This window comes from Aulonocara sp. 'chitande type north' Nkhata Bay, linkage group LG20 (genome assembly GCF_057382095.1).
Source record: "Aulonocara sp. 'chitande type north' Nkhata Bay isolate Kocher_YH1m ecotype deep benthic linkage group LG20, A_spYH_male_GT1.1, whole genome shotgun sequence".
In the NCBI taxonomy this organism is placed as follows: domain Eukaryota; kingdom Metazoa; phylum Chordata; class Actinopteri; order Cichliformes; family Cichlidae; genus Aulonocara; species Aulonocara sp. 'chitande type north' Nkhata Bay.
The window spans coordinates 9,145,001-9,172,729 of NC_141363.1; the positions used below are offsets into that span (position 1 = coordinate 9,145,001).

Here is a 27,729-nt window from a genome sequence, read left to right on the forward strand (position 1 = left end):
AGGTCTATTCTCCATTATGTCTAAAAACCAATAACCTGTCAGTTACAAGGAAGCAGGAAATCCAGTTTGAGTAGCATATTACCATTTGGTGGCTTATTATTTCCATGCTACTTTCCACTTCAGCACACTAAAGATTTTATTTATGATTTCTGATGAAATGAACATAAATAAATCTCAACACTAAAGATTAGTGTTGCCATGAGTAGGAGAAAGGCCAATTGGTATTAAATAAAACAACTTGATATCTAAATAGTGGATGATATTCTAGATGTACAGTTTATTTCGCAACCTAATGATTTCAATTGAAGACAGAGGTTTACATGGCATGTGCTGTGATTGTAAAAAGTGGGGTTTGAAGGGTTTAGATGGGCAAACTAGGAGATCGCACCATGTCAAACAAACCCTTTTCTGCATTATTTTGGGAAGATTTAAAATCGGCACATATTGGAGAACACATATAGTCATACCAGCATATCTATACACTAGGGGTGCAACGATATTCGTATCGATATTGAACCGTTCGATACAGTGCTTTTGGTTCGGTACGCATATGTATCGAACAATACAATTTTTTTCAATTTTTTTTTTTTTTTTTGTGTCCCGTTTGGATCTATAGCCATCAGAATTGTTGTCTTGAGGCCAAGAAAGATGCCAAGAGGATTTATTTTAAGTGGATCATCATATTGGTCCATTTGATTGACCTTTATTATAATTATGAATTTATTTTATTTTCAGTTGCAAACGGGACAGACATGACTGTGGGATAGGACAGGGGGAAAGAATGAAAGAAAGAGGGGGAGAGAAAGAAAGAAAACCAAAGGGGAGAAAAAAAAAGAACAATACAAAATTTGTAATTTATTTTATCAACTTTCCTTCTGACGATGCTGTCTGTGTTGAGCGCTCAGTGAATCTGCATTTGACTACTCCGCCTAGGCTCGAGAGTGCAGCCTAGGCGGAGTAGTCGAACGCAGATTCACTGAGCACTCAACACAGACAGCATGGTCAGAAGGAAGAGCGCAGGGCAAGCTAGCGAGACAGAAGTGGACCTCCCCCACCCTCATTCAGATCTGGCGTTTGGAATTATTTTGGTTTTCATGTGACGTATGACCCTGAAGGTAAGCGAGTCATGGACTAAAGTAAAACAGTATGTTGGATGTGCCATGCAATGCTCAATTACATGGGTGGGAGCTAGTGTGTTAGCGCAGTTAGCTCGTTAACGTGTTGGCCGTCTAGCCCCTCTGTATAGGGTAGCTCGTTAACGGAGATTTGCCGTGTTGTGGCGTTAAGGTTATTTCAACGAGATTAACCTGAAAGCACTAGTGGGAACACAACGAATATGACTGCACATTTACACCGACATCATCCTAGTGCAAAGACAAAAACAACAAGCATGCATGCTACAAACTTTAGCCGAGTCATTTAGACAGCTGTTAGCACAGGATTCTCCTTATGGAGACCTGATATGTTTAATATGCTGCTGAGAATATAGCCCAGAAGAAGCGGATAGTATAGCTTTTATTTTGGAAAGAGACATTTCTCTGTAATAAACTCTCTTTTCCAAAGATGAGTGATTCCTCAATCAGATACAGGGCTCGCAATATCGCTATCCCGATGTCCCGGGGCTATCTCTGCCCTGCCTGTCGGGCTATTGTAGGAAGGAAAAATATATGTCAATGCTTTTGCATTCTTTCAGAAATGTAGCTGGGTAATTATGTCATTGGGTGAGCCACTGTCAATATGTGACATATTGAAATCGTGTTTGAATTTGCGCTTGTTTTTTTGCTTTCACTTTGCAATCGCGCGAACTGTGTATAGAGAGCGACAGCACTGATCTGTGAGTGATGATAATTTGTGCACCAATTCCTCTGACATCGTCTTATTAATTGTTAGCTTACTATGCAAACATGACAAGTGAAATCTCCCGCAGCTTAAACATGTGAGAGGTTGATCGCGCAGAGAATCGCTGAGCTTATGTGAGTGCGGCAGGATATATATTTCACTACGATGACCTGGATGACTGAGAACCTTCACAGACAGATATATATTTTAGTTCTGCTGAGCCAAATAAGAGAGGTCAGGGTGAAGAAGTGACAGCCAAATAAAAGCTTACCACAAAACGGAGAAGTTATGACAAATCAGACTATAAGGCAAAAAGAAAGTGCAGCTTTATGGTTTCATGGACAAAAGAATTTCTGTGGCTGCAATATGACGAGCTAAAAAACAACACGCACAAGGGTTAGGGTTAAATTTAAAAACTGTACTTTTGTGTTAAAATATATATTTATAATTTTAATAAATGACAAATTAAAAAGGCATGAACATTTTTTTTTGTATCGAAAAAATATCGAACCGTGACACCAAAGTATCGAACCGAACCGAACCGTGAATTTTGTGTATCGTTGCACCCCTACTATACACATAGCAGACCAAATATGCTCACTCAAAAGAGCATAAACATGTGGTTATAGCTGTAAGAGTTTTGGAGGTCCATGAGATGTGGTAGACTTGCATATCTAACGCAATAACGACAGAGTTTGTCACACACTGAGAGCGTAACCCCAAGCGTCACACCAGCTTTTATTATCAGTATGTTTTAATTAAATGATTGCTTGGTTCATGAGAATCTGAAAACTCTTTCAGTTCAGAACATGAGTTATAGCAACCCCCCCACACACACACTTCAAATGCAGTAACTACACAGTTTCAGTTCTGATCTAAATTCAGCGTCCAAGACCCGCCCACCTAATTAAAAAAAAACCCTCCCTTGTGCAGAAGGCCAGCTGAGGCGTTATCTCAAGGTGAGAATCAGAGTTGGAGAGCTGACTGTTGCTAGGTGACTGATTTAAACCATCAGTTTGCTGCGAAGCCACGAGGAGCAGAAAACAACTGTGACAATATGTGGGTAAAATTAGTCAAAGCAAAGTGTGAAACGTGGTGAAAGCTCAACCTCCGTCACGACAGAGCTGGGAAAGAAAGTAATTCAGTGTCTTGATGAAATGCTGACTCACCGGGACCAGCGAGCGTCACAGAGTGAGCAGCACCCGCAGCACATTTTCTAAGCCATTAATTCGCTTAGTTGGACACTCCCTGTGGGCTCGAGACCCAGCGCTCCTCACAAAAGACAACACAACATGTTCTTGAGAGATACGAACCTCAACAGAATGCAAGGCCACCGGCAACAGATTCATGGTTGGTGTGACACGTATGAGTGTCTGAGTGGGGTTGCAGAGAAGAAACATCTTCTGCTTACCAAGTTTATGTAACCACATCAATGCATGTAAGTGTTTATATAACTCTTCGCACTATGCTGCCGAACATACAAACATAAGTGTGCCAAAGAACTCTGTGTGTGTGTGTGTGTGTTTATGTGAAGTAAGTGGCAACTCCTAATGTGTCAATTTCTTAAAGTGAGGAGGCAGAAGAACAGGAAAGGTTAAAACTACAGGGTTAAAAAGAGTAACCAAAGAGAATTACCTACAAATATGTACTAACAGCAGTATAACGCATCAGTCCCCTCATAAAGTCTTGTTTTTCTCTAGCGTCATTAGTGGTACAGGCTGTTTTCTTGGCTCTGAAAAAACTGACAAGTTAGCGATGCCAAGGTTTTGCCCATAAGTGAGAAAAACAGATGGCAGACTGCAGATTCTTCTGTAATCTGTCTTTGCTTCTCAAAAAAAACTTCTCTGGCAAAAAAAAAGATGGATAGAAATCTGGACCTTGAACTAAAACTGGGAGTAAAGATTGGTACTCTCCGAAGTCGTCGAGTACCATTTTCCCGAGCTTCTCTATTAACAATGAACTGACGATGACCCCAATTTAGTTTGAGATCCGACACCTGCATGAGATTCAATTGCATCTATAAATCATGACCTGAGACATCTGAGGGCGAGCTTAGAGAGATGCACACAAACACAGCCTCACACAGGAAATATGAGGTTCTGACCTACATACCAACTTCCATCAAGTCAGACATTCAAGGAATGGTGAGACCTGAGGATGTTTTTAGGGTCTAATGTCCTTTGAAGATTAAAACATTAAAAAAAAGCTTTCAATCTTTTTCTTGCCTCGTAAAAAGAAAGAAAGAAAGAAAGGCTGAAGTGGACAATCTGTCTGTGTCGCGACCCGTCATTGGCCAGCTGCTGTCTGTGTAAGCAGATTACAGATGATGGCACATATTTACTACTACGCGGTGGAGAATCCTCTGCGTCACACGTTTTACGTGCACAGAGACACAAACACACAGAGAGGACAAACTGTATTATTATTCAAACGTGGTATTCCAGGAAGTACATAGAAAATAGAAGAATAGAATATTTATAGTAACAGAGCATCTAAATGATTCATCTAATCGTCTCATTTAACGCTGTCCCAAGAGGCTCAGCTGGACAAGTGCTGGTGGAAAAAAGAATCAATTTTAATCCCCTTTACCGAGAACCACAAATTCTCTTGCAGTTATTCAACATGTTTGGAAAAACTGCAATATAAATTGTGTAACATCACAGACTTTTAAAATGCCTGTAAAACAGGGCAACTTTGTGACGCAACAAGAATTAGAGGCAAGAAGCAAGTAGTAAGCCATGCTTAAATAAAAATGCTTTTTTGTAACTGGCAAGTTTTATTTATTTGAAAAGTGAAAAGCTATTTGAAATTAAGTGGTTTTAAATGCAATTCATGCATTGATATTTTTTAATTATTATGACTATTCCTGACTATTTTTTCATTACTTTTTAAAAAAATTAAACCTTTGTTAGAATGCGTACTAAACACCTGAGTCTACATTTGCTTTACTAGCTCATTATTCTGCAGGTGTGTATTATAAGTCTTTATTCACTTTCTCCACTCCAAATGCAGCTCTGCATGAAATCAGAGATGCACCATCTTCACACTTGTCCTTTCCTGCTTCTCATTTTCTCACCCCTCCCCTTCCCATCTAATCCTGCTTCCACCTCATCGCACTCACCTGTCACTTGTTCTCCTCCTCCTTCGCTGGATTTCTTTCCTCATCAATGAGTCTCACTTGTACACAATTGCCCCCATGCTGAGATCCATTTATAAAACAATTTCTGCTGTCATTAGAAGCTGTAATTCCATCGGTCTGACATGCAAGCTGATTACTGGCACGATGCTTCATATCAAACAATAATGTGCTGTACGTTTTCGCTGATGATGCTGATGAAGGTTTATCCTCTACTAAAGAAATCCTGATCAGGACAAGCATAAGTGGATGGATGCATGGAGGGTATTTAGGTTGTCAAATATAAGAAACTAAAAGCTCGGGTGATATTTTTTTTAATAAGCGCTTATGTGTAAATAGAGATGAATTTGTCAGGGTAGATCCAAATATAATCACAGAAAACTTATAAGGCTTCAGTCACACAGACCTATTGACTGATCCGCTACCCCCGTGGGAACCTCCAGTCTTGAGGGGAAAATGTGCATTCCCTAACTGGTTGCTGAGTGTTGGCGAGGCTGTTGCAGCAAAAGCTTGCTGGTGATTGTTTTGGTCACCGGCAGCCTGCAGCAGTCACCTGTAATTTGCATGGAAAACTTGTCTGCAAACACCTGCTAACCCACTAGCAGAGTGGTAGTAAAGCTTGAAAAAGTGTAATACAAACAACATAATGCATAATGCGTTCACCTTCAAAGTAAATGTGTCGCCTTACCTCAGCAGCCAGCTCGTTTCAACTGGTGCCCCTTAAACTTCGAAGAAGAAATGGTCTCTATTCTGTTCTGGTTTCTTAGTTTCCACATTTTCACCAAAGCCCTCTGCTATCAACCAAAGAAATCACGAGGACGTCTTAGGTGCAGCACCATATACCTCTTTGTGGTCACAGTCGCATTCCAGTACCAGCAAAGACGTTGGGGAATACACATCTGCCAAGGGGCCCAATTGAAAGATGGCCAATTATTGATCTCGCATGTAACTGGGGGCTAAGGCAAGAGATAAAATGGTGAGAATTGGTACAAGTTTTTGTTTATTTTCACTTGTTTCTTGGCTGATGGCCTTTTTTGGCCTCCAATTTTCACTCAGGGCTAAGATTTTGCTTCACGCTAACTGAAAGCCGATGCAATTTGTAGAATTTCACTTGAAAATACAGGAGCACCGCAAGTGAAGTGAAGGAAATCTTTCACTGCACATTTTTAAATGACAAAATGCAGAAATCAATCTAAAAAAACCCCCTCTTATTTCCTATGCTAGAGGTTCATATTTTTTTCTTTTAGTAGTAACCTGCCAGAAATCCAAGACCCTCTGAACAAAAGAAATGAAACCATCCTCCTACTTGTTTAACTGCCATTATTCTTTTTCACTTCAAGTTAATCTGAGTTGGTATTGCAAACATAGCTTTAGAATTGAGATTAAAAATCGCAGTTTCAGAGAGGCTTGGAGATAAGATCTACCTTCATATAATGGCTGCTAAATTATACCATCAAGTGTGATTTAGGCTTGTCTTGTGGCCCAACTATTCAGAGATTCCTAGTAAACTAGAACATGATGGAAAATATGTGAAAAACCGACAAACTCAAAACAAAAAGTTTGATTGTTATCAGAAGTAAATAACAGCTTCCAGTTCAACATACTGTTTCGAGTGGAAACGTAAATGACGGATCCAAACTGGAGATGTGTCATTGATGAATATGTTGACAAGGTCAGTCTGCTGTGTAAAGAGTTAAAGTATAGAAAAGACAAAACTTCTATTTGTGTTCAGGTGGAGGTCCAATAAGACGACCTGCTTTATTAAGTGACTTCCTGGCTTTCTCATTTACACAGTCCGAGTCTCACAAAGGGAAAAAGTTGCTCCCCAACAGACAGCCAGGCCACTGCCGCTAAGGCTGGTCCGACGAGAAGGGACGCTTATGTAACTGCTGCCTCTGGCTGTTACACAACCAGCATGTTCACAAGAATCTCACGTCCTCCACACACACACATTAAAAGATGTAACGCATTGCAAGCACACAGAGCACACTCGCAAGAGCTGATGGTCTCACAGCGACGTTTAAAGAACATCTAGACTTTGAAACACACACACAGAGTGATGAGTGTGTCGGCATGATTTTCCACCTCGCTCCTGCTGTTCAGCAGCGTCCGTGCTGTTCTCTTAAGGCAAGGAGAGTGTCAGAGATTATTTAAGGTGGCTGGATGGAGCACAGACAGTGACGCTGGTGGACAGACTGCTTGGAAGAACATACCAACAGACAAACTATAAACTATAAAAAATGCAAAACTCTTAAACTTGGCCTGACAGTTACAGCTAGGGTATTATTTCTGCTTTTTCCATAGTTGATGACAGATGGAATAATGTCTTCTTCCATCTATTCATCCACCTTATCAGCATCTGCTTATCCAGGTAAGAGCGTACATTAACCAGGAATTCCCAGACCTTCCTCTTCCGATTAACCACCTGCCAGCCATCAAAAACACATCACCTAAGAGAAATCCAGGAGGCATCATGTCTGAACCACCTTAACTGGCTCCTATCAGTGCAGGGGAGGAGTAGCTGCACGCTGTATATGCTTTTGTAGTCGTTCACTCACTAGCAACAGATCATGGCCATGATATCAGGTAGATATATAGACTGTAAATGCTTTCTACTTCTGCAGTTCTAAACCTTTATAAGGTCATGTGACCAAATCAGAGATCTAGGCATCTGTAAATGATCATCAGTGCAAATACATCATGAACTTCCTGCCAAATTAGAGCAATTTATAAGCTCATAGTTCAAATAAAAATATTGTCTCACTCGCTGTCTCTGTAATTTTTTGTTGTGGTTTATTGACCCCACCCAACCAAATTACAGCCAAATGCAGGAAAGTTTCTCAAAGTTTTTAAGTTGTTCTCCCGAAAGACTGACCGAGATTTAACTGGGTTACGTGCTTGCCATGAGGACGAAAATAAAATCTCAATACTAATGCTGAGCAACACACACGCACGCGCACACCTCTCTTATGTAAGACACTGCCCTGAATGAGTTATTAAGGCTGCTTTATTAGAGCGATGCAGGTGAGTTATGAAATGTTCCTGTTGGCAGCGATTCCGACGAGTGTGTCAGAGAAACGATGAGGCGGTGAGACGAGAAGACAGAGAGGAAAAAAAGGAGGTGGAGAGACAACGGCCATGTGATAAAGACGGCACAGCAGAGGGGGTGAGACGAGGTAGAACAGGCTGTTAGTAGGCCAGTGTGTCACTGCTGCTGGGGAGGGAGGCAGAGGAGGGAGGAGGAGCCAGAGGAGAAGGAGAGAACGTCGGGATGGTTCGTGCTGGTCACACTATAGCCTGTTACATAAAACCCTTATTGGCAACAGTTTGCACACAGTGTGTACTTTCAGCCTCTGAACACCCTGTGAGATATCTTCTGAGAAACCCAAAATCTTAACACTTTGGCACACAATGAGAAACATTTCAGCTAATGAACTACCGGTCACAGCTCCTCCGGAGGTGGAAAGAGAGCAAAACTCATGTAACCATTTCCCATTACTCCTCTTTCAGTACCAAGAAACATTTCATATTGTGAAACGCTTCGAGCTACACCGCAAAAGCACTGTTTTCTCTTCAACCCATAACGACTATTTAATTACACATCAATACAAGTAAAATTTATGATTGTGAAGTCGTTATAAAGAGACTGAAACAAATCACATTTTATAATCCATCCGTTATTCTTCCACTAATTCAATCCCACCTATTACGGGACGACAGGCTGGGTACACACTGGAAACATCGCCAATCTATCATAGGGCTGTTTTATAATTATTTGTTTATCATTTCAGGGACTTGTGTCTCTTTACATTTACCAATCAGGTTGTCAAAAAGAAGCTGAATAAATGATCACTGCAGACTGAAAAAGCATCTTTAGATTTCTAAGCTCGTTGTAATCTAGCCAATATTTAGTAGCAATGTGAAATAATGTAACCGGTATTGGCTTAGTGCAGGCACCACACCCATGACGTTCGCTATCTGATCAAAAGACTTTTGTACTGTAACATTATACAGCACTGCGGCCATTTAATGAGACAGAGAGAATAACTGGGGATTAGATGAGGTAAAACAGGACTTGGAAGTGCAGCAGAGGATACACACAAAGTTAAAGAAGATCTCAAGTTTATGGGGTATAAATTTCTTAAAAGGAAATCTGCTACCTGCTTTAATCTGTGGTCAAATTCTTTAAGACTTGAGAGAGAGGAGGAGTGAGGCACTCGGAAAAGTGTGGATGGGAGAAAGATGAAAAAGAGAGGTCACTCGAACCTGGAAGGGGAAATTTTACAATAAAGACAAAGAAATCTGCTGTACCAGGAAGATGAAAGAACATTTAATAAAAACTGCTTTTTGACAAAGAGAGCATTAGCCGTGTGTCCATCCTCAGCACCGGGGCGTTATGAAAGCAATCAGACTGCACGTGCTCCTGGTGCTTGGCCCGGACTCCAGTGCTGGCCTGAACAGGATGGGTTGTTCCTCCCCGGCATGCTGAGGCCAATTACAGCTGAACAGAGCAAGCAGTGCAGAACGATGGAAGAACAATCAGTACAAGCCTGTTCCTGTTTTATTGTACGACAGACTTTTTGCTGCTATTAAAATGTCAAATTTGTTTTCTTTTCACGGAAACCCTCTCTCCACTGACGGACGCACTGTTCTCAAATACACGCACGCACAACAGATTTAGGGAAAAACAGTGTGTCCTATTCTTTTTACCCTTCGTCGCTATTTGACACAGCACAATCAGAGACATGACGAGGTATCTAGTGTCTCTTTTCATAGTGAGCCAAACGCCCAGAGCGATCCCATGAATTACGAGCATGCAGACAGTTATTTCTCCATAAAGGATTTTCTGTGAACGTTTTTCAAAAGGGAACAAGAGGAGAGTCAGTGGGCCGTGGTGCTCGCTAAGCAAAATTAAAGCACTGTTTTTAAAGTCTAAAAAAAACGCTTACGTGATCAGGCAGATCCTGAATTATGAGCTGGTGACCTTTTCTGGAGACCTTAACAGTACCTGTTTTAATCTCAACAACTGCTGTTAAAACGTGTAAAAATCCCTGCAGCTGCACTGTTTTGTCTTTTTACTGCAGAACATTGGGCATAAAATGAAACAATGACTGACGTGACGCATAACTTTACCTTGAATAGTTACATTCCTATTGGGCACACTGCGGGAAGCCATTGTTTGCCTAAAGTGCCCCTGGAGGGCAGTGTCTAATTTATCAGAAGTTTTGGCATACGTGCAAAGACGTCCGGACCAAGATTTCCGTTCACTGTTTGCAAATGTACATGGATCTTAAAAAACTAATAAAAAGCAGAACAAGGACAATCTGAATATGGTTTTAGGGCCACTCTGGATCCTACTTCATCCACACGATCACATGTTTTTAATATCTGTGAGTCAACTTTAAACTGAGCGCATGTGCAACAAGACTCACAAATCATTGCACTGTACATCTAAATTCAGTGAAGACAGCTTCAAATTAAGACAAATTTAAGACTTAAAATCCTGATCTGACTGAAAACAAACTATTAAAGTTGATCTAACACAAGATTTGAAGTTTCTGATTATCTTGTGTTTGCTGGATAAACAGATGAAGAAATGTGAACGAACTCAGAGCCTTCATTTTCATTCATTCCAGCTACAGCCGTTTACCCCCCTAACCCACTGGTCTGCTGAACCATATGTTTTCCTGCCTCCACATGCTCACACTTCCAGCATGGCCCAATCCTACCCCCGTCCGCCAATCACAGCACTGGCATTGGTTTAGGTAACCGTAGAGACAGCCAATCGGAGGCAGGAACTGAGATGACAACAGAGAGAGAGGCAGTGGACACGAGTGGGAGAAAGACCGGCTGAAAGATGGAAGGAAGATAAGAAAAATGGGACGAATCGAGCAGAGAGAGAGCAGCGATTGTAGACGGTGACTGAGAAGAGAAAAATAGATGAAACCAGAAAGGTAAATAGAAAGCGTGCTCAGATAGACTGCACACGCCTAAGGAGGTATAGATCCAGTGTTACACAACAATGTTAAGTAACTTAACGACCCTCAATCAACAACTGCTGCACATTCTAGTCAATTCTTAGCTGGTTTTATAACATCAAAGTTCCCCATTTCTCATCATCTTGCAGCTTCTAACTCATTTTCCCCCTCCGTGCACCTCTTCTCTGGCTTCTCTTCATGCTGCCTCTCCTGAAACAGGATGCAGAAAGGAAGCGCCTCTGCAGCCAAGTAACACTGTTCGTTATCTCATCAGATAAACTTCAGCGTACGCGTGAAGCTCTCTGTGTGGCGTTTTCTTCCTGTTCTTAAAGCATTCATAGCGCATACAACATTTACGCACCTCCATATTTTCCCCTCATTTCTTTCTAACTTTCTCCCCAAAGATGAATCGCTTCCACAACCTCAACACGGTTCAGGCGAATTATGTCACCCACCTGCAAATGATTCCGATTCATCCAGAAGCAGCATGGTTATCAGAAACAGAGGAAAAGCTGGTGTCCTCTGCCTCCCTGTCACACTCTCAAAATTGCTTCCCCTTTCAAGGAAAAAAAACTTTTAAAAAGAAGTAAGGAGGAGGTGGATCTTCCCTCCTCTTAGCCTGGCTTTACACTTAGGTGGGCTTTAAATTGACTACCTCAGTGACTGACTGACTCTCTGACTACTGGTCCACCACTGTGTGCTCCTTTCTGGTCAATAACAATGTGAATGTGAGGCAGAGGCAGCTAGGAAGGCTGGCAGCTGAAAACTTACATAACCCTTCATGCTGGAGCTGGGGCCCTGCTGAGGGGGGACTCCTACCACCCTTCAATCTCCTCCCCTCGCTCAACTAAAGCTAAAAAAAAACAAAAAAACTGTCATATTAAACCACTCCCCCATAAACAGAGTCAGGAATACAAAGCATACACAGAAGCAGGAACCATTTAAGTGTTCGTTGATGATTAAAGGCGTTACAACATCTCAGCAAGGCTTGTAAAAGTTGTTGCCTCAAAGATCAAATTACACATGTACACACAACCACACGTCAGAGGATTAACACGCATTACAACAAAGTGACTTTCACAGACTCTCAAACTTTAAACACCTAGTGAGTGATAATGGCCATTATAACTTTTACCGCACTTCAAGGCCCAAGGTGCACTCACATAAAGGAGACGTTCTGATGCATCATTTGGCTTTCCTGCACTAAACAGATCCCTCGAGATCAGTCTAATTTTACTGATCTCTAATTCTATATCAGTTTACTTTGTGGGTCACAAACTCATAGCTTAGTTTGATCCTAAGTGGGGCAGACTGGTGAAAAACCAGTTTCTGTCAGTGAAAAGAAGTTTACACATTTAATCCCCTGAAATATCATAATATAAGAAATAATGCAATTTCAACAATGCGTCTCAGTTTTTCCACACGACAAAAAAAAGCTGTTGTAGTAAATAACAGAAATCTGTCAGCATGACTCTTTGGGCTTAAATTGTAAGAAATAAATGTTTAAATTTACAGAACAATATCCTGTATCCTGGTCACTCACGTGATCCTGTAGTTAGAAAACAGAAAGTTTCCGTTAATTCATAGAAAATGTCAATTTTTTTTGACTCCTTGTTAAAAATAAATAAATTCTAAAGTCAATATAGAAAGCACAGCAACTAACTAACTATTTAATTGTTTATCTATTACTTAATTACTTTTTGTATAGTATGAACAGTCAGTGGGGAGGTCTTTATCCCCCATAAGGTGCAAAACTTATTAAAATACACTAAAAAGTAAAAATATGCCCTCCTTCATTTTCCAAAAGAATCCAATGGGCTGGATTGGATTCTGGCATCCAAGCCTTATGATTGACATCCCCGATCTTGAGGAATACATCATGGAGAGATATGATTGGACATAAAAAATATCGAGGCAATGCACAATAAAGGTGTTTCAAAATAAGGTGAGAGAGCAATGCTGAAGTAAACTGCTGCAAATTTATAAGAGAATATGTTTATTTTCATTGCGCTCTATTTTTAATGTGTACCATCAAAATACACCTATTTATATACTAAGCGCTGACTGATGCTGTAGTACAGCGGTCCCCAACCTTTTTTGCACCACGGACCGGTTTATGCCCAACAATATTTTCACGGACCGGCCTTTAAGGTGTCGCGGATAAATACAATAAAATAAAACTAGTACCGGTACCGAAAAAAAGAAGATTTATTCATAAAACACGTGCAAAGACCCAGGAAAACCAAGTAAACGATAAAAACGATAACAAAATAACGCTGAAAACCGATAAAAACCCTGAAAACTATACATTTCAACTCTCGCGGCCCGGTACCAAACGACTCACGGACCGGTACCGGTCCGAGGCCCGGGGGTTGGGGACCGCTGCTGTAGTATACTGAAGGAAACATGGAAATTAGTGAAATTAACTTCACTGACTGAATATTCTAATAGTATTCAGTCAATAAATTCAAATAATCAACAGTTCTTTTTAAATCTGTGCTAAAGTTTTGGAAATCCCACCTGTTTATAACAGATCTGAAGCCACTGAAGACTAAATAAATACTTTAGTGAACCATTAACTTCACACAGTTCCACACAAAAACAACACCCGTTCAAAGACATCTCCCCGCTCCCACGTGAGATTGTTTTAAGTGCTGGACAAGTGACAGAGTCGGGATTCCGTGGTGACCCCACTGTGTGTGTGTGTGACAGAATAGAGAGCGTAGAGGAATGCCTCTGCATGAGTGAGCATCTCTGAAACGCCTTCAAAATAAGATCAAAGCTCACATCATCCATCAGAACCCTTACATGTGTTATAAGATCGTCATTATTACTTTATATGCGGTTTCTGCTAAGAAACTCAAAACTGTTACACATTATATCACACGTATTTTATAAAGACAGTCCAATACTTAAAACCGATTGTTTACTGTTATACTAAGAGTGACCTCAGTAATAGAACGCCTTCGAAATGTGTCGTTTTACCTTCCACACATTTTTAAACGCACACTGAAACATATGAGAAGTTTATTTGTGGATCTGAAACACTGTTGAAATCACTGAGTGGCAAACTCATATCTATTCATATGGAGTAGAGTAAACAAGCAAATGTTTACTCTACTAACCCCTAACCCTAACCCCTAACACCCTAACCCTAACCCTTTCTACAGCAAATGAATCCAATTTGTTACATTTTTTTAACAGACCTGAGGGAACACTGTTATAAAAACTTACAGGAAGCCCTTCATCCTGGATTAGATGGCTTATTACTAGAGCAGGGCGATATGACCAAAAATATTTATCACGATATACATTTGAAAATTTGTGATAACGATATAACTGACGATATAACTGACACTGGACAAAATACTTTACAACTCCACAACTTTATTAGTGCAAAAAAACAAAACAAAACATCAATGTATTTTCACTTAAACAAGCAGCTGTTTTATGTGAATTAAAGTTATATAAAAATTTAACAGTGCAAATGCAAATTCCTTGCTGACAATTGTTGAGACAACGCCGGTCTCTGCGATTCTTTTGGTCCTGGTAGAGATCACGCTGAGATGTTTCCATGTTTTACACAATCCTTTTATTACCCATTATTCTTACAGATGCATCTGGAGATCAGCACACTGCAGTCCTATTCTAAAGGCTGATCTCTAGAACTCCACACAACAGTTACAGTTATAACCTCTGGTCTCCTCCCCCCTACAGTAAACACCCCCACAATGGAAATACACTAGTACAGTGGCCAAGGGTGCTTGACAAAGGATTGATTTTAAGTGTGCCGTATTTTCCAAAAAACACGGTAATAACGACGGCCCGCTAGCATGCTCTACCAAAAATAGTGCTTTGTTGTGTATCTGACGGACGAAAGCTAAACCAGTTCCACACCACTGAAGTTGCGTTTCATTCAACGATTTGCTTTCGCCGCCATGCTTTTTCCGACATGTGCGTATGAAAACAAAGGCGCTGCGCATGCGCGTTTTACCCATATTCTATCGCGATATTTCATTTTTCTATCGTTGCCCAAAATTATACCGGTATTACCGTGAACCGTATGATATGGCCCAGCCCTACTTACATATCTATATTATTGCTAATATATATTGTAATATATCTATATCACTAAAGCACTTCTGGATGGATGCAAACTGCATTTCGTTGCCCTGCACCTGTGCATGTGCAATGACAATAAAGTTGAATTCTATTCTATTACCCCAAAGACTGGAAGCTACTTATACTTTACAAAAACTGATTTGGGACGAGACACTTTTACATCAACCTCAAGAAAAAAAAAAGTGAATCAGAAACAAGAAGAAAGTCTTACATAAATAAAATGACACAGAAGTCCTTGAAACTTGAGGCAAAGATACTTTTTTGGGGGGCAGGAACAGGAACAAGGACAACCCCTGTGTCTATTTCATAACATGCCTTATGAAACCTCTGAGCTCTGCTCTGCCTCAACAGCCCAGCTAAAGACTTGGCACGGCACCACATATAGGTCAGTATGATAGAATGTGTCTGCATTCGTACTGATAAAAAGACAGAGCAGGAGATATTACTGGGCTGACTGAGAGATTACAGAACAAAACACACATGTGGGGACGAGACCAGAGAGAGAAAGCGGTAGAAGGAATCTCACACTGAACCAGTCAGTCAAAAGGTTTCAGCTACTCACCCATGTCATGTGGCTGCAACTTTCTGTATCCTAGTCTGGTGAGAGATTCATGCCTCCTCCTTATCACTCTCAGAAACTTATTCCAATCTGTGTGTGTGCTCCTTCTTCATACAGTTTACACACTTCCTCTGTTCTGTCTGAACCGAGCGTGTCAAAGTGTGTGTAGGTGTCTGTCTATGTGTGCGCGCGCGTGTGTGTGTGAGTCACCCAACACCTAGCCTCGTCGCGCAGCTTTACCGGCGCTCCACTGAGGACAGAAGACCATCGGGACAATTACAAAACAATGAGTCGTTGAAAACTGCCCCTGACCGCCGTACGTAGAAACACCCCCGCAACGCCACTGCGCAGCTTTTCCGGTCTACCTCCTCCCGCCTCTCTCTGCTTCTCCCCTCCCCCAGCCAACCGACACAGGAGCCAGTGTGTGATGTCAGCAGGACACACCCACTCAAGGAAAGCTGCCTTAGGTAACAAGGGTAATGGGGTTCAACCAGGAAGAGATGGACAGAGAGGAGAAGATGAGAGGAAAAGAAGAGGATGAGAGATCGGGAAAGGGGGAAGAGGAGGAGTGAACGATCTGATAGTTTATGGCAGTTTTTATTGTGCTGATTCTGTTTTGCCCCAATGAAAATGAAATCCTTCAAAACTGATGTCAGAAACATTAGATTGGAGGATCTCTCTCGGTGTCCAAAAAGCACACATTTTATACGATCGAATATGAATTTGTTTATTGGTTGGGATAGACTGGCGCCTAGTTTAGTAGTAATAAATGTGTAAATACAGATCTGACAAGCTAAAACGGTAACATATAATCACAAATCCACTTCAGCCTGATTTATGATTGTGGACAGAGAGGGGAGGCGATCAATATGAACCGATAGAGAGGGTGATGCTGGAGTCAAACTATGGCTGCAAGATGCAAAGCTGAAACAAGGAGATGAATAAAGTCATGTGGTACAACTTTCTGTTTGGAAAATTCTTTTTTTTTGGCTCCTCGGGGCAGCATCGCACATCATTAACACTAATAAACACATCGTAAACACCGCAACTGCAACAAATGGTAAATTTCAGTGACACATAAATGCAAACACTGTCAGTGCAGATGAGACGAACTGTGGAGAGAAGTAAGAACCATGGAGGTGGGGGAAGAAAAACACAAGCCTGACAGGGTGGAGGACAAGAAAGAAGGGATGGAATAGAAAATGGCTAGATGTGTAATTAAAGGACAAGAAAAGTGGAAGAGCGTGATGAAAAGAAAGGGAAGAGGTCGTGTGGGATTACCCTTCACAGATCACACACACATAAGGTGAAAGGTCATAGCCCAGTCACATGGTTACACATACTAACACACATTGTAAGGAAGTCTGGGGGGGAGGGGCAGCAGAATTGGAAATAGCGAGGTGGGGGAGGAGAGAAAGAGCAGGTAGTGACAGCTGGAACGTGAAGCCAGGACTGCCTGGGAACAAACGAGTACGCTCGCGCTCGCACACGGTCACCTTTGCCACACTACCACAGTTACGGTATCTACCCGAGCTTGCACTTCCCTGTTTACATAATCCAGATTGACCAACAGAGGGAGGAGAGAGAGAGGCATTTGTGCCTCGCTGTTTTCCATCTTCATATTCTGTTTGGCCAGGAGCTAGATGAAAAACTGAGATCCTTTGTGTGTTTGGAAAATCGAATGATATACGTTGGATTGATGTCATGAACCATTTAAGGCGTTGTATTTATGTCGATCATGAAAGCAGATTGGCAGATAATCTTTTTTTTTTTTATTCCCGAGTAGTTTGATCAGCAGGAAATTAGACTGGAGGATATATTCTAAACGCTTTTAACAATAAATAAATAAATAAATAAATAAATAAATAAATAAATATATCAACCACCTTGTTATGCCATAATGTTACACTGCATGACCCATTTTACATAACAGAAGAAGAAAAGCAGCCTTTTTAAATCCACCCAATATTATAGTCTCACACTAAATGCATGTGTGTTCAGTGCAAAGTCTGGAGACAGCGTTGTTGCACAGTAAACAGCACCAAGTTTAAGAAAGATTGAGAGAAATCACAAGCTTCTGCTAACAGGGGAAGATTATAGCTGTTAAAAGATTAGAGTCCCAGAGTCAACAAAGAAGATAACTGCATGCATTTGACGTCTATATCCACACCGATTTTTTTTTTTGCATAAACACTGCTCTATCACCATTTTTATACACATGCTGAAAGTCAAAACTCTTGTGTGCGTCAACCAACCGAGGTGGATTCAAGAAAGAAAATGCCCGTTGAAGTCTAATCAGACGTTAGCTAGTCTTTCTTCTTCTTCTGTCGGCTTCATTAGGACATTTGATAAGAGACAAATTTTTCAAAAGCTCAGAATGGGTCTTAAAATAATCACAGCATTTTTTAAAGGTAGATCACATAAGCGAGATGATTTTTTACTTCATTTATTTTGCGAGTACACAATATGTTCTGGAGTAGCTATTTTCAAAACTCTATTTTATTTTATTTTATTTTATTTTGGTTAATTTAAATGTTTCTTTACCCTAGTTTTAGTTTAGTTTCAGTTGACCTAGTAGCAAATCTGTGTGATGTCATCTGAGAATGGTGCAACAAATAATTTCCTCCATTTACTGCTCGCATATGTGCATCATGTGTAGTTCCTGCATGCTCTATTCTGAAAACTCACCTTTTCTAAGCCACATGGAGTATTTCCAGTAGTGGGAGTGTGCCTGAAGTGAACCGTTTCCTACTCTGAGTTATATTACAGAAAGGAAAATGTGTGAAAAAATGTCCAGCCCTGAGACTGCCAAAAGGTCTTGTGTGAAAATGGCTTATGAGGCAGGTGCATATGCAGGCTCATATGCATATGATTGCTAGCCATGTAGAGATATCCACTTATCTGCTTTACTGATGTAATCAGCACAGCCTGCAGTACCTAAACTTTCAATGTAATCAGTGTCTCCCATTTACCTGTTATTCAGAGTTGGAGCAAAGTCAGTTTTATTTTGGTTGCTTTTAAGAACCAGTCAACATATCTGAGAAGCAGACATCATGTTGCAACAAAAGCTAATTAGGATGAGACGAAGATCACAGCAGACAGAATCTTCTTCAGAAGCCACAGGCCCACCAGAGGTTGCAACAGTGACTTCTTAACAAATCTGACCACAGTCTGCTAGACTGGGGACCCATCACTTCCCTACTCTGACATATAGCACAGGTGCTCCTCAGGGATGCACCCTAGGCCCACTTCTCTAATCGCAGCCAACCAACCGACAAAATCAACTTAGTCATTGTGTTTTCAGTTGACACCACAAGATTAATACACAAAGGAAATGAGTCTGCCTACAGGGATAAAGACTGTAAACTGTCATAAAGGTGCTCCAACAGGAACCTGGCACTCCACACCTTCACATTACAGAAAAGCTTCTATCACAATGACATCAAAGTACTGAACTCTAGATCTGCACTCTCACCACTCAGGACATTGTAAAATATTGCTAAAGACTATGACATTATTTTTGTTTGTCCACACGTACGTTGACAAAATAAAGGCTTTTTATTCTATTCTAAATGGTGTGGTGTGGTGTCATGCTGCTGCAAAATGGTTGGCTACATTGGTCGTAAAGTAGCCCTGACGTTAACAACCTAGCAAACCGTAAAGGTTTCTGTGACTTGATTGGCAGATTAATATAAACATTTATTTGAACAACAAACTTGGTTTGGGCCATTTCAGAGACCTGATGATGCTATTGGTAGACTATGGTCAACTAACAACAAATAGATTCAAGTCGGAAATGGCTTTTTATTATTGAGCCAAACACTGATAAACTGGCTAAACCTTTCCTTTGTACAAAGTTGCCACAGATACATGACATGAAAAGATATTGCAATGCATATCCTTTCATTATCATCACCCATAAGTGGATGAGATGATCTAAAAAAAAAAAAAAGCTAAAATTTGACACAAGAACTGTGCTGTTAGACATGTCACAAAGAATTTAGTTAAAAAAATATGTTGAAACACATGATGTGCCCAAAAGCCTTTGCATATATTTGAAACATCATAGTGCAAAAAAACCCAAAACATAAAAAAGAAAAACTAAAGATCTCAAGTTTGGCTCAAGAATAACCACACTTCAAATCAGAATCCTGGGGTGAAATCAGAGCAGTTAGACATAGCCATGAAGAGGCTGTGATTGCACTTCTTTTAATTGCGGCAATTTACACTTTTGCCTTTAGACACGGTTATGCAGCATGTCTATGAACTTTAATTTTTGAGCGTAGTGGACTCTTTAAGGTTGGAGAGAGGGACCTGTGACTAGAGGGATCAATCCTGCTGAGGAATATAAAAGAACGATTAATTCTCCATCATTTCTCTCGGGATGAATAAAGTATTCTGATTCTGATTCTGATTACCTCCTCCAAGGGGCTGTTTAGGCTATGTTACACTCAAGGATTAGATCTGGTTTGGTTCAGACTTTAAAATTAAAATATGAAATTTGTTAATTCATTAAAATGATACTTGGTAAAACAAGAATAGTTCAGTAACCACACGGGAACTACTCAATTTATCTAACGATGAATGAATTCACATCAGCTTAAAAAGATTGGAGGAACTTTGAACAGGGACCAAAGGGACCTGGTGCTTAGACTGTTTTGTCAGCTGTTGTTTCAAAAGGACAAGAAAAAAAACTCTTATCACCATCATCTCCCACCAAACAAGGGAGACATGTAGAATCAATGCAAAAACACACTGGAGTGGTTCTGAAAACACGTGCCGGCCTAAAAAGTTACAAAGACATTTCATTTTGGTCTTTCTTTTAATTTAACCAAGACTTCCTAAATTCCTAAATTGCCCTCTTATGGCACTCTGGTCATTTATAATGTAAAAACACCAGGAAATCCTCATCTTTGATGAAGCCATGACAGCTTATTTCCAATTTTGTAAATAAGTGAGACATTACATGGTTTAGATATGTGTGAAAATTATTAAATCCAAAGATATATCAGGCAAAAAAAAAAGTCACACCTGGATGTAACTAAATTAGGTAAAAGCCTTACACTGAATATGTGATTATTTAAAGTTTCAGCTGGCACCTTGTTATTTAACCCTTACTGATGAAGTTGATACGGAAGACGTTTCCTGTGGTTGCACACGACATGTTACTCTGTTTTAGAAATAATCGGTCTAGATTAAGCAAAGTAAACAACGATTGAGATTGCTGTAACTTCGAAAATTGGGACTGTCCAATATATTATTAAAACCTGGAAGGATAGCAGTGAACAACCATCTTTCAGATCATTCGATCTGAATGATCATGATCGGAGATATATAATCGTAAATAATATATCAATACTAATAAGATATAAAATAAATTGTAAATAATCAGCAGTAGAATTTATGCCTATGTTTAATAGTGAAAGTAGAAGCATTTCCACACACAATGTGAAGAGATTGGTACCAAACAGCTGTGTAGCCTTCAGAAAACCGCTTATCAGGGAGGCTAATCCGAAAAACAGCTTCACTTTGATAAGGAGCATAAAGATAGGAGTCAGTGGCAAAGGGAAAACTTAATGTGGCCTGAGGCACCCATCATTCCTACTGCTCAGCCTACAAGCCTGCGAGAGCAGTGTTTTGTTTCTGGGTTAGCTTCAGTTGGTGAGGTCAAGCTTTTGTAATGTTATGTGCCCAAAAAATGAGGTCAGCTGACATCTTGAATATACTGAATGAGCAGGTTTTTCCATCAATGGATTTTTGCTTCCCTGCTTTTTCATTCAGGAAAAAGCTGGTCATTCAATACACCCAGGTTTTTTCCATCAGTGGAAATTTTGGAGGGCTGCTGATCTTCCACATCGAAAAAAGAAAGCTGAGGTGGTTTGGGCATCTGATTAGGATGCCTCCTGGGAGAGGTGTTCGGGGCATGTCATACCAGACATCATGTCCATCAACACATTTAGAATTTAGAGACCTTCTGGAGAAGACTTTACACAGCTGACAAACTCTTCCATCATCAGTACAAGATCTTGATGGAAATCTGATTCCCCTCTTTCTCGCTGTCCAATGCCTTCTCATCTCATTCTTTGATATGCCAGCTCTACTAACGCTGGATGTCGAGCAATAGCTGCAATTACACAACAAAGTCCACATTTTTATTATGTGCTGTAAATGCTATCAAGTCAAATCAGTCTTCTTACTAATGCAAAGACTAACTTTGGCACAGATGGATTTATTCAACATCCTTATAATTTATTAGTCAGACTTGAACCACGACCAGAAAGCCCAATTACAGAAGAGATTTCCAGCATGTGTTTACTGCCTGAAAGCTGTGACCTGCCTGCCATCTCTCCTTGAATAGCCTGAGTTTAAAAAGGTTAGTTTAGTTGAAACCCACATCTCAGCACAACAAAGCTTTGACTTCACAGAGAAACCATTTTGAACTGGAAATTTAGGGCAAAATTAAGATTTTAGAGCAGCAAAAAGCCATGATGGGTTTTTTTTTCTTAAATGTCTAATTTCAGGACCTTGAACATAAATTGTCAGAAATATATGGTTTGTTATTTCTTTGTTACTTTTTCCTTTTTCCTATTTATTTATTACGAGCAGTGTTGGTCAAGTTACTTGAAAGAAGTAATGATAATAATGGATTGGATTTATATAACGCTTTTCAAAGCACCCAAAGCGCTTTACAATGCCACTATTCATTCACTCTCACACACTGGTGGAGGCAGCTACAGTTGTAGCCACAGCTGCCCTGGGGCAGACTGACAGAGGCGAGGCTGCCATATCGCGCCATCGGCCCCTCTGGCCAACACCAGTAGGGTAAAGTGTCTTGCCCAAGGACAACACAACAACCAGGACAGAGAGCCCAGGGATCGAACCGGCGACCTTCCGGTTACAGATACGCTTCCCAACCCCCTGAGCCACGGTCGCCCCTTAACTAAGTAACTAATTACTGATTACTTCCCCCAAAAAGTAATCCCGTTACTTTACTAATTACTTATTTTCAAAAGTAATTAATTACTTAGTTACTTAGTTACTTTTTAAAAACACGATTTACAACCTGAATAGGTGATAAAGCGATAGATCTTTCAGCCCAATTCTACTTTTTCTACGTAATCCATCATACAAAATTTAATCAAATGGAAAAGTCTCTTTTTAAAACTTGTTTTATTAGTTTTAATCTTTTAACTTTATGCATCAAGCAAAAATTTAATTATATGCAACATTCTCTGACTGGAAGACATTTGTTTAATATTTAAACCCATTTTCTGCACATTCCAGCACATAAAATAATTGTTTTTTTGTGTGTTTACACTCACTCTTTCAAATAGATGCAAGTAAAACACAGCAGAAAATAAATAAAGTCAAAGACTCAGCGCTCAGACCCTTTTGCTCTATTTTCACCTGTAAAGCAGGAGCAGGGTAGGCGGAGGTTAACCCTGGTGCAGGTGTGCCGCGGCGGTCAGTGGAAGAATCCGCGAGTTTCTCTGTGAGTTTCCCATTACGTGGTAGCGCACTCGGTGCTTGCTTGGAAGTTTAGGGGTTTTTTCGCTGGAAAAAGAAGTTTTCTTCCCACGCACAATGGACGCTAATGTTTTTGTCACTTTTTATGGAATCAAACTTAAAGTAAGGTCAGTACTTCCACGCTTTAAACGCTGCACGCTCATACTCTCTCCTGCACTCGATATATTATCCACTGTTGATCTGCAGACAGCTGTTGTCACGAACGTCGCACTCGCTTACGTCACTGTCATGAGACATTCTCGCAAAAAAAATCACGGTTTTAGTAACGCAGTAACGCAGCGTTCCTACGTGAAAGTCACCATAATCTAATTACCGTTTTTGCAATAGTAATCCCTTACTTTACTCGTTACTTGAAAAAAGTAATCGGATTACAGTAACGCGTTACTGCCCATCTCTGATTAGAAGATACATGAACCCCTGATATCAGTCTCCAATCTTTGGATTCTGCACTCTTGACTAAAAAGGGATGAGTTTTTCTGAACATGTGTTCAGATTATAGCAGCTCGGGGACCACAGCTAACACGTAATTCAAAACAAACATGCAGGTGGTTTTGCTAATGAGCTATTGTAACTTATAATCAGTTTGACATCAAGCCAGTCTGTTATCTGATCTCAAGTCTGCTCACGCACAAAGTCTGTTTCTCTCTTTGACACACACACACACACACACACACACACACACACACACGGATCTGGCAGTCTGGTGTGTCAGTATGTAGACCAGCTGGTGTTACTGTATCACCTCCTACACTTCATTCTGTACTGTCCTTAATCAGGTCTCACAAACACACACACACACACACACACACACACACACACTTGATGTTATGAAATGTAATTTCATCCCCCCCCCCCCCCCCCTTTCTCCTCCTGCAGATATTGTGCTCATTCTCTCGCTGACAAATGTTTGTTTCAACTACTTACTTTTAATCCTACAACATAATTTAATCATGGTTTAGTTTCAACAAAATCCAAGCCCTGTATTACAGTTTACTCAACTACAGAGGGAAATGCATGTATTTATATACAAGCAACTTTATGTAACCAGTGATTTATTGTTATTGCTTTGCTAATGCTGCAAAATGAACATCTAACATCTTTAAAAGGGGATGATCCACCAGTTTGAAAGAATAATTGTACTGTAATAGTGTAATGGTGAGTAGCCTCAACACCACTGTATAGGATGGCACCTGAATGTGACCATTAAAAAAATAACTGCAGTTACAAAGAACCAGACATGTTAGTAATGATCTTTTTTGCATGTATCATCAGCTTTGTGACAGCTAGTTTCATTTAAATAGGTGTATAACCTTGAATAGAGTCAACAGATGTGACATATGATAACATCATGCTGACCAGGCAAGCTAGCAAGCTGATATTGGTTTAATAACATAAAATAAAATGAGGCTAAAAATCTTAATTTGAGCTTTGTGATGATTCTCTGATTTCCAGTATAGCATGTTAGACTCATGATTTAGCCAAAGCTGCCCGTATTGTAAGCTGTTTTTTCCCCTCTGTACCATTGTTTTTCTCTCCGGACGTTGGAAATGAAAACCTACAGTCACAGTCCATCTTACAAAAAAAGCTACCTGATGCGTAACTTATCTAGCGTGGGCAAAAAAAAACAGGCAATGTGTTGCATCAGGTAGCCGATTAAACCACCAGGTGTCTGCAACAATCGCCGCAAAGAAACACGTTTACCTCTTTTTCTTCAGTTTGAACTACAGCGACGGGGAGCGTGCTCTGCTTAGCAACGCCTACACACATGCAGGGGAGCAACAGGCTAATTAACAGACTATTACTCCCCTGCTCTCTGGTGTGTGTGTGCAAGTCTTATGAAAGATGTGACTAAACCTCATGACAGCTTCATCAGAACTGCCAACAGAGCTAACAACATGCAGCGCACACACCGCAATCTGTTCACACACAGACTCAAAAAACACATGAGCGGACGTGCGTGCGCGCGCGCACACACACACACACCCTGACCCAGAACAGGTATCCCTGCAGCGCCATGCTGCTGAAGATGGTGATTTTATTTTAGAATAGTGGTCCCACCTCCCCAGGTCCATTTCTCAATGTCACTTTTTGAAGAATGGCCTCTGTAGATACTTTTTTTTAACCTTCTTCTCTTCTCTTTCTTGGGTTTTCATGTGCATATATTCCTAGTTTTCTAGGTCAGCATGCTTCCTTTTTCTTCATTAAGCCCTGTTTTTAACAGCCTAAGCATTTTACCCAAAAGGTAGTAATGAAAGAATTGCACTGATTAAAAGTGCTTTTCAAAACTATATTTATGGATTTTACATAAAAGATTTTATGCTGGTGCTATACAAATCGTGCTTACGCCTATAAACAGGGTTTTATAAGAATATAGATAGATTGATATGATAGTGACATCTTTTGTCACTTCATTTTTTTAAATCATAAAATCCATATCATAGGATCTCTGTGACCAAACTTTTCAGTCTTCCCTTCTTTGTGTGACTACACTGTGAGCTGCGGCTATAGAAATATAGAAATTGGTAGGGCTCAAGTAAATGAGACGAACCTTCGAGTAGGGCTGCTCAATTAATCAAATTTTAATCTAGATTATGATCTGGGCTTTCAACGATCATTAAAAATGACTGAGCCGATTATTAGCACCTCCCTCATGCTTTACTCTCGCGCTGCTCCGTGTGGCAAATCGAGCGCACCTCTCTGCATTTTGAACACGTGTCACAACAATTAAGAGGACCCAAGGGAAGCTCGGAAAGCTAAGCAGAAGTTATTTGGAGAGGAGAGTGACTACCGTTGGTTGAAAAGAGAGGTAAAAAAAACTTCAGTGGTGTGGAAACATTATGGGTTCGCGGAGTCAGACGTGGAACAAGTAGACATAGTGTGTAAACTTTGCTACAGTGTCGTAGCTGCACCACAGAGCAACACTGCAAAGTTCACTAAACATAGATGTTTACATTTTTCATTTATTTTTTATATTGCAACATTTGCACTGTTATCAGTATTTGCACACTATTTTATATTATTTTTTGACAATCTTTAAAGTCATTATTCAATACATTGTTATTGTTAAATAAATATCGTCAAATAATCGAGATCTCAATTTCAGTGAAAATAATCGTGATTATCATTTTTGCCATAATCGAGCAGCCCTACCTTCGAGTGACCTGAAAATGTAACTAGTGAAACTATCACAGTGGCCAGAAGAAAAGGTCTAATTATCACAAATCCAGCACGTAAAAACCTGCAAATACAATACTGCTTTAAACCAGTCTTGTTCATTCATTTGTGTTAATATCCAATCTTGACCCAGAGGCTGTTCTGAAGCTTTAAAAAAGAAAATCTGAAGAGACTTTTGCTTGTTGTCTCTACCAAACATGTTTCCACCGAAACAAATACTGAAATGTCGTTATATACCTGCCTATTAACAACAGCCTCTCTCCCCATCTGCCTCTCTTTGGTATGCTATGAAAACTGACTTTCCATCTCTCTCAAGCAATATTTATTTTTTACAATAAATTACCGTAATTCCCGGACTACAGAGCGCACCTGATTAAAAGCCGCATGCTCTAATTTTAGAAAGAAAATCAATTTTGTACTTGTACAGGCCGCACTGGATTTTAAGCCGTATGCGTTTCACTCGTAATATGAGATATTTACACAGAAATATTACACGTGAGGATTTTTAACGTTTAATTTAATCCGTAAGGTAACATAAACATGGCAACATAAACGTTATGGTAACATACAAAAATACATACTGCAAATGCTTCTTTTCCTCGAACAGTGTAGTATGTATGTATGTATGTATCAGTAACACACAAATTACGTTGCTTATGGTTTTTTTACGGAACAGTGCACAAACAACATTACAACGTCTCTTAACAACCGGTAAAAAATATATACCGTATATATACTACTTACCAATTTTATTGGTCTGCTGTTACCAGGCAAAATGTTTTTGGCCGCATGAAAAAAAAAAATGCATTAGCCGCATGTCAGTATAAGCCGCAGTGTTCACAGTGTGGGAAAAAAGTAGCGGCTTATGACCCGAAAACTACGGTATATATTTAAATTATTATGTGTGTACTTTTGATTGAGTACTTTTATGTAAAATGATAATCTGTGTTGTTGTTGTTGACCAAAATAAATTTCACTTCACTTTTACATAGGGGAAGCATACTAGAATAAAAACTGCTAAATTAAAGCACAAATAGTTATTTTCATGGGCATTTAAACTCATGTAATGACTCCAAATGACACTTTTTTAAAAATACCACGCTGAAAGTGTAATATCCCAACTGTATGTGTGTTTTATGTGGTACCAGTGATGTGATCACCATAACAACCCAAACTTCTCCAGAAAGAAGACACATTATTCATCAGTTCATGCAGTCAAAAAAGCAAATTAAAAGTTAAAAAAAAAATTCATGTACATCAGAGATTTTTCACTAAGTTGCACAGAGTAGCTCAACAGTGAATTTCACCTAAAAATATATCAAGAATGAATCATTTCTGTGATCAATAACAACAACGACAAGTTTTGCCGATTAATTCTACACTCCATCTGTACA

The 27,729-nt window shown here is 40.0% G+C and overlaps 1 protein-coding gene across 4 annotated transcripts in view; it reads right to left on the reverse strand.

Annotated features, from left to right (window-relative positions):
* Positions 1 to 27,729, reverse strand: part of LOC147305163 (helicase ARIP4-like) — an 82,940-nt gene that overhangs the window by 22,809 nt on the left and 32,402 nt on the right. The window contains exons 1-2 of one of the 4 annotated variants that reach the window (XM_086278831.1): positions 11,409 to 11,848; positions 9,136 to 9,476 (exon numbers count right to left, since the gene is read on the reverse strand). The exons of 1 other annotated variant lie outside the window; for it this stretch is intronic. Coding sequence is in view for 2 of the 3 variants with exons in the window: in XM_086278829.1 (XP_086134955.1) it covers positions 11,409 to 11,442 (34 nt within the window). In the remaining variant the exon portion in view is untranslated. Of the gene's footprint in view, positions 1 to 9,135; positions 9,477 to 11,408; positions 11,850 to 15,637; positions 15,841 to 27,729 lie in introns of those variants that run through there. 2 more of the 4 variants (XM_086278830.1, XM_086278829.1) reach the window with 2 other exon arrangements.